We start from the raw sequence: 7,975 nt of genomic DNA, 5'->3' as shown, positions 1-7,975 counted from the left end.
CCTGCCCTTGCAGTGTCCTGAACTAGCATTCATGATGTCACTCTCTACAATGCTCCTGACATTCATGTTACACACCCCACAATGTCCTATGGTGGCCTGACACTCACGAAGGCACGCCCCGTGTCTCTCTATTTCACTGGTTTTACAGAGTGTGTCTCGTGTGTCTTCCTCTACAGCCCTGTTCCTTGACACACTGGTGCTATCTTGGGTGGGAAATCACTCACAGGAAAAGCTTTTGTTCACTCTGTGACCAACTGTGAGGGACGGGCTCACAGAAGGATTTGTTCACAGGGCGGGGGCTCACAGAAGGATGTGCTCACAGGGAGGGGCTCACAGAGGTGTGTTCACAGGAAGGGGCTCACAGAAGCATGTGTGTGCTCACGGGGAGGGATCTGTGGAGAGCAGTGGAGCACTGTGCAGCCCTGAAAAGACCATCTGGCCGGGAACTTGTCCACGGAGCAAGGTTACGTTGGGCGGGGACAGGAGAGGGACGGTGTGAGGGATACCCCGCTCATTTATTGTCCCCAAAGAGCCAAACACCTTCAACTCTTCCGAGGTGAACCTCCTGATGAAAAGGCTATGTCAGGGCGGGAGGGGTGGCCCTTGCTGCTCTTGCAGAGTTTGGCTCCCAGCACCCGTGTCGGCTGGAGTCAGAACTGCCTCCAGCTCCAGGGCACACACTGAGCTCTCGTGGCATCTAAGAACAACTGCACTCAGGTGCGTATCCCCATGCACAGACACAGTAAGTGAAAGACGAAAGGTGTCCATCCTTTGAGCTTGTTTTATTGATGTCCATTAGTGAATAGATTGTTATTGATCTTGATGCATTCCAACACGCTTTCTGGGCGTGGTTCTCAGTGCTGATCGCCGGTTTGCTAACTACATGAAGTGCCGTGTCGACGATGGTGTTTCCGGCGCAGACGGCGGCTCCTGGAACCCGTGACACGGTCCGTTCAGAGCCAAGGTTGTCATCTTCCTTTGCTATTCTAGCTACTGCTTTAAAATACATTCAAATAAAAAGGTACGTTACTGGAGTGAGTGCTCTCCGGCAGCACAGGAGAGCGGAGAATGAGCCAGCACACTCGTGCTTGGAAAATAAATAGTTTGAAATAGTGGGACTGAAGCTTGCTGCTTGGGGACCGTCTCAAAGCATCCCTGGTGGACATAAGGTAACCCTCACTCAATGCAAAGACACATGTTTTGCTGGGGTGGGGAGGGTCCTGTGACAGCTTCTTGTACAGGACGCTATCCTTCCCTGGGACAGGTGACACAGATGGACAGCCATCCTCAGACAAAAGTAAATAAATAAGATGCCTGGGCTGGGATTTCTCTCTCTCTCTCTCTCTCTCTCACACACACACACACACACACACACACACACACACACACACTGGCTAGAGTTGGAAAGGAGACGGCATCCGATTAAAATACAGCACACAGATAATAAATAAAAGTCCACAACTGAGCGGGTGACAGCGGCGGGCCCAGACCACTCACTTGCTCACACGCCTTCCAGTCAGAAGCACCTTTGATCTTTTCCTATGGGCAGAAATGGGAGGAGGAGACCATGGGCTTGGGGTTGGGGAGGAAACTTATTCCGATTTTGAAACAATTAAATGCAGCCGGGGAATGGCTACAGAGCTCTAACTTGGGGCCTGAGCTCCCTTCACAGGGGAGAGGGGCGAGCAGCCATCAGGTCTGACTCGCCTTGACCCAGGACGCAATGCTGAGTACCCTGGCGGCCTCGGCTCCTCCCCTCCACTGCGTACGGATTTAACGATCTTGTCCCCTTTCCCCTTGATCCTATCCTTACAGGGATAACTGTCAGACATCAACCCAGCTGTGACTCTGGTTCCCAGAAATGAGCTATATCATTAGCAAATTAGTGTGTGCGCCATTTGCATTTCAGTGTCATAGAACATCATGAAAAAGTGCCAGCACTGAGACTTCCCTGCAAACAAAATGTTTAAAAATGTAAAAAAATCAATCACACCGAACGCAGAGGGGCTGCCTGGTGGCGCATTGGAGTGTAGATACATTCTTTCAGGCCAGGCTCTGTGCCCGGCAGCTGATGACAAACCCCGGGTGACTTCAAGTCGGAGACACGGAGAGAAGGACGGACAGTCCATCGGGGCAGTGCGGCGCAGAGCGTGATGCCACCGACAACAGAGAGAACAGCTCCCTGCCGGCCAGGAGCTCTGCTGGCTGCCCGCAGAATTCACCAGATCCCTATCCATGGGATAGGAACAGCCTTGGGAATCTCAGTGCTTCTTAAAAGGAAGGAAGGAAGGAAGGACACCACCTTCCCCGTGAGCTCAGGCGCATCCGCACGGGAGGGCAGCTTTGCAGGGTGTCGCTTCCTGTGGACTGGAGAAGAGCAGACGCACTGTCCCCACGTCCTGTGAACACACTGCATGGAGTCCCACTCTCCCCACGAGGCACAAGGTTGATCTAACTCAGGAGCAGTCCTCGAGGGCACAGGAAGCAGGGAGCAGACAGGAGACGCCGATCTGGAGGCAGGACCCTGGCCTCACCGCAAGCTGCTCTGCTTGGGGACCTTAGCACCCATCAAGATGCCTGAGGTGAGGATGACGGGGGCCCTCATCTGCACGCTGGACCCCACCATGGTGGGGAAGCTGCGGTTCCGCCGGATGCCACTGGGGCACCCCAGAGTCAGGCCCTCAGGGAGCGGGCCCCCAGGAACGAGAGCCTGTGCAGGCCCTGTGGCTCCACACAGGGTGGGCTGGTCCTCAGTCAAGGTGGGGATGTGGGCTCGCCCTGAGTTCACTGCTCTGGCCACCCCGAACCTCCTGACTTTGTCCACAAGGTTGAGGTTGGAGACGGACACGTCTGTCTGGCTCTCGCTGCTCCGCACGCGCTTCTTTTCCCTCACCTCCCTCAGGATGGAGCTTGCAGGCTTGGAGGCCAGGAAGTTGCTGTAGGGAGGGCTCGTGCATGTGAATTCTACGGAGGGTGGGGAGGCCACAGGCGTCTGCAGAGGGGAGTTTGGGGGCGTGGATGGGATCACGGCCATCCTAGGGGCATAGGAGTGGAGGAGGGAGTCCCTGCCGGCCCTATCCCAACTCTGGGGGTCATACACAGCTGCCGAGATACCCCACTCCTTCAGCAGCCACACGAGCCCCAGGGACGTGCTCATGGTGGTTGTGGACTCTCGGACGTTCGTGAAGGACTCAGCCAGGCTCAGTCTCCGGGGGGTGCACGGTGTGGCCACTGGTGTGGATTTCAGGTGGCTGGAGCTGCTACAAGCTGGAGCCGGGGCCGAGTTAAGGCTGAAAGAAAAGAGGGGATGGTTACTCATCAGAAAGACATCTTTGGAGGATGAGTGGCCCAGCCTCCTGCAGGGCGTGCAGGAGGAACGTGGGGTGGGAGAGGACACCTTAGCTTGCCCCCAGGTGGCTCTGTCTGCATCTGCTCCTCATTTCCAGGGTTAACAGAAGCTGCACGTGGCCCTTTGCCCAGCCCCGGCAGGTGCAGAGAGCTACCTCCTTGTGTGTGAAAAAAGCAGGCTCTAAGGTCAGCTGGCTTACTCAATGTCACACATGGCTAGTGAGTGGACTCTTCTGGGTTTGAACTCACACATGAAGGGGCCCCACCACTGTCAGGGCAGAACCATTAACAACCAAATTACACAAAACAGTTCTTTTTCCAAACCTTGACCTTCCCGAGTAAAAATGGATACCAAGGCTCTGAATATGAGCTTGTAGGAGCAGCAAAAATGGTCACCACCTAGCACTCAGCCCTTGATGTTCTAGCTCCCTTTTCCCGGTGCCCGAACAACTTGGGATAGGGTGGGCAGAGGAAGGAGGCTCCTCTGACATGACCAGTCTGCCTAGGATTTGTGAAGTTAAAGCCCACGGCGTGTCTGACACCCGAAGGACAGGAGGACTGGCGTCCGCCATGGCCTGCTGATGGAGACCCATGAGTCCCAGCACCGTGGTCCAGGCAGCCGGGGGCAGCAGCACGCTGTGTTCACAAAGCTGCCTTTCAGGGAGCTCTGCCCCACTTCTGAGAGGGCAGAGGACCAAGGAGAACCTACTGCTGCCGCCTCACGGGCCCCACGGCAGTGGCTGCCAGCTCCAGACGTCAGCTTCCCTCGAGGCAGGCCAGCTGGGCGGTCTCCAGGACTTAGTCACAGAAACCTGTCCCCAGGCTGCTCAGGGGAGGCCCAGGCAGGTGCCAGCTGGAAGGACGGGGAAACACATTCCGGAGAAGGTGCTGGGAATGATGAGAAGCCCTCCCCCCATGGCTAAAGGCGCCATGCAGCTCCACATTTAGGTGGCCTCTCCCGTGGCTGCTGGACACAGGGTGGGAACCACAGAACAGCTATTGTCACAGAAATCAGGATGGGGAGACGGCACGGCGTTGGGAGGGACCACAGCAGCTCCTGGGGCGAGAAGGCGGGGCTTGCAGGGAAGGGTTCCGTAAACGCTGACAGTTGCTGGAAGGTGAGGCTGTTCTAGACCTGCAGGGTTACTGGTGTGGCATCCCTGCAAAGGTCTGCCGTTTTGTTGAATTTTTTGTTTTCTTCCCAATTCCGTCAAGACAGACCACCTACTCCTCACTTCTAAGGCTTTCCTGGTTCCCACCATGGCCACGTCGGATTTCTGAGGGAGGACACACTAGGAGGCCATCTGTGGCCTGTGGCTTCAGCCAAAAACACGCATTTAGCCACTTAGCCTCACAAGGGACATGAGTGCTCTGTGGCTTTAAAACAACCTCTTCTCAACAAAGTCATGGCCTGGAAATCAGCATCTCCTGGGGCGGCAAGGCATAGAACAAAGCAGAAATCCAGGGATCCCGCTGGGTGAGACCCTTGGTTAGACCTTCATTAGTGCTGACACTCGGCTGGTCTGGGGTTTAGCTGGGTTAGACATGGTCAAGGCCACGTTAACCAGGCACAGCACAGAGAAACCTCAAAGCCTCCGTCCCCGAGTTAGTGGCAGCCACCGTCGCACACACAGCCCCACCGGCGTGGCCCTGCAGGAGCAGGCTCCGTTGGCCGTGCGCTCACCCCCTGCCTTGCCCGTGGGCTCAGACTCTCTGCCCTACATCTCCTCTCAGCTCTTCGTCGCCATCCTCACCAGACCTGTGGAGAATTATTCAGTGTAAGGTGCTCCCTGGGGTGGCTGCTCCCCTTGAGCTGGCCCTTCTCCCCTCCCTCCCTGACTCCATCCATCAACTCTGGGATCTTACTTGACCTTGTCACAAAGAAAGTGGTGTGTGTGCGTGGCGGTGTGTGTGTGTCACTCTTCTGTGTGGGAAGGTGGGAAGGGAAGCCAAACAGACCAGCAGCTCTCCAGATGGTCACCAGAGGGAAGTGAGCCACCGTGTGCGTGTGGCTCTGCCAAAGAGCCTTTTCACACTGGCCATTAGAGTCTGGCTGTGACGTGTGGTCCCCGAGCTGGCTCCAGGGAGGTAAAGGCTTCTACAGAGCTCACTCACTCTACCGTGAAAGAGCTCCACGCTCCATTGCAATCCCGCCGACCCAGCCCCAGGGCCCGGGGAGATGCTGGCCTCGGCCAGGTGAGAGAGAATCCACACTACAGCCGCCCAGAGGGCGGCGAAAGCAGGTTTTCCAGGCCCCTGCCGACCCTGAATCTGAACAAACAAGGTTCAGAAAGACAGACAGAATAGGTGGCTACAAACATCCATAAGACTCTTAAGCATTTGGCTGTGTGTGCGCGTGCACAGGAGCGCACGCACAGGTGTGGGCGCAGGAGTGCCTGTGTGTTTGCAGATGGCAGAGGTCAACCTTAGGTATTTTTCCTTAGGCTCCATCTACCTGGCATTTGAGACGGGAACAGTCTCTCTGGCCAGGACCTCACCACACAGGCTAGGCTACCTCTGGCTCTCCTGGAACTCAGCACATTGACCAGGCTGGCCTTGAACTCTTGAGATCCAGCTGCCTCTGTTTCCCAAATCCTGGGATTAGAGGTGAGCGCCACCACACCCGGCTTGGGGTTGGCCTTCGATGACCCCCTGACTTTGATCAGACCTTCCTTGTGAGAAACGACATTCCCGTTTCCACCCACCCCAGGGCCAGGGCCTCTTACCTTGGCGTGACCCGAGTGAGCTCATCTGAAGGGTGCAGGATGCGGCAGGTGGTGAAGGTGAAGGTGGAGTTGGTCTGTGACATGCACTTCCCAGGGTGGTGCGCTGGAGGAGGAGAAGAACAGACTCATTCCTGGCATCTGGGTAAAGTACGACGGAGGAGAAACCCAGCAGGACCCTCCGCTGCCATGAGCGGTGAGGGCGACCCCGTCGGATTATCTGGGCAAGGAGGCTGAGGTACCGATGTTCTGGCTGGAGGTGGCCCCTCAAAAACAACCATGCTTTTGAGCACCGGTCTGCAGAGCATCAAATCCCAGCTTCCAGCCCAATCCGGACAGGGCTCCCCATCGGAGTTCTTGGGCTAGTAGTGGACCCAGTTCCCGGGAACAGGGAGGGCCAAGAGGCCTTCATGGGTAACTTTAGTTTTCCTCGGAGCTCAGATCTGCTTTCTTCCCGCACGACTACTGTGTATTTCTTTACACTGGCAAGCAAGCACCAATGTCTGCCCAGGGGAAGAGGTGGAGCGGGCAGGAGAGGCGCATGGTTCCTGGAAGCAGGGCAAAGTTCACACGGCCCCCTCTTCTATTCACAGCAAAGGGGCTCAGGGAAGCTGGTTCCACTACTGTCCACAGCGATGGTCAGGGTGGGGGTGTCCTCAGCGGCCCCAACAGCGCACGGGAGTTCTAGGAGCCAGTCTGGTCAGCCCCCCAGCCCCTCCCACACTCTGCAGCTGTCTCTCCCACCATCTCTACGACACCCGTTCTTGCTCGACCTGAGACAACATGGCCTCCTTTGAATGCTCCGAGACTGCTGTTGTTAGGGCGGCTGAGGACAGGATGGAGCAAAGCAAATCACAGGAGCGTTAGGACCATGCACCAGAGAGCCAGCGAGGGACTGAGAATCTAAGACGTCATGACTGCCAGGGTCGTCCTAACTCATAACTTGAGCATGGGGGGGGGGGGAGAAAAACAAATGTGGGGTGTGTGCATCAAACACACGCATGACGGAGTCCTGGACGTGCCCCAGCCTGCAGCCCTGCATCGCTCAGCCCCTGGGGAAAGACTCCAGACTCAGAGGCCAAGAGACTCAACGGCCATGAAGATTCAATGAGAATCCTCCCGTGGTACATTTTCTCTTGGTCGTTTGAAAAGGAAAAAAAAAAAAAAAATTCTGGCTATGTCTTAAATGAAAACTAGAAACCAAATGAAGCAGAAAAAAAGAGAAAAAAAAAAAAGGACGAGTCGGGGTATGCTGGAGACACAGATCAAAAGCAGGGGCACAAAGCAGAGCACAAACCAGTGAAGGTGGCAGGAGGCAGCTCGAAGGCAGTGTGTCTGTGGGCAGCACCACCCAGCTCTGTCCCAGACGGCCTGGGACACCAGGGCCAGCCAGCTGTGTTCCACCCATGACACCTGGGCAGCAGCCAGCACAGGACCAGGAGGAGGCTTAGCCGGAGGCACAGTGACACACAGCAATGAGACACAGAAAGCGCCTCTGACCCCCGGCTTTATTGCTACGGTGGGTCCTGAGGTCGTAACTGAGAAAGGGCCGAGAGAGCCAACAAAAGATGGATCAAGCTATGGAGAGAAGGCGACCAAACAATCACAAGTCTTGGAAGGTGACAACGTCCAGGAGAAAGACCAACAGGAAGCCCAAGAGGAGGGTTATTTGGGAAAGGCAGAGAGGAAAAGGAGTTGACAGATCACTAAGGCTCAATGGTAGAAGCGGGTGGCAGTCAAACAAGAATCCAACGAGACAGGATTAAGGTTTGATGTGCAGCCCGCTTGAGGTCGTGGCCACGATGTGTGGCTGCCCCTCCCAGCCCATTAGGTGTGCAGTCTGGGAGAAGGTCATTCTAGAGACGGAGGTGAATCATCGGAAGTAAACCCATCACCTCCAAATG

At 56.0% G+C, this 7,975-nt stretch overlaps 1 protein-coding gene across 10 annotated transcripts in view; it reads right to left on the bottom strand.

Annotated features, from left to right (window-relative positions):
- Window positions 1–761: 761 nt before the first annotated feature.
- Window positions 762–7,975, bottom strand: part of Trak1 (trafficking kinesin protein 1) — an 86,672-nt gene continuing 79,458 nt past the window's right edge. For all 10 annotated transcript variants that reach the window (XM_055601765.1, XM_055601766.1, XM_055601767.1 and 7 more), the window contains 2 exons: window positions 6,075–6,177; window positions 762–3,290 (listed from right to left, as the gene is read on the bottom strand). In XM_055601765.1, the coding sequence (XP_055457740.1) occupies window positions 2,531–3,290; window positions 6,075–6,177 (863 nt within the window). In that variant the 3' untranslated portion in view covers window positions 762–2,530. The remainder of the gene's footprint in view (window positions 3,291–6,074; window positions 6,178–7,975) is intronic.

This window comes from Psammomys obesus, unplaced genomic scaffold (assembly GCF_907164565.1).
Source record: "Psammomys obesus unplaced genomic scaffold, mPsaObe1.curated_primary_1811, whole genome shotgun sequence".
Lineage (NCBI taxonomy): Eukaryota > Metazoa > Chordata > Mammalia > Rodentia > Muridae > Psammomys > Psammomys obesus.
The sequence above is the reverse complement of the archived record's forward strand: the minus strand, read 5'-3'. Positions and strand labels throughout refer to the sequence as shown.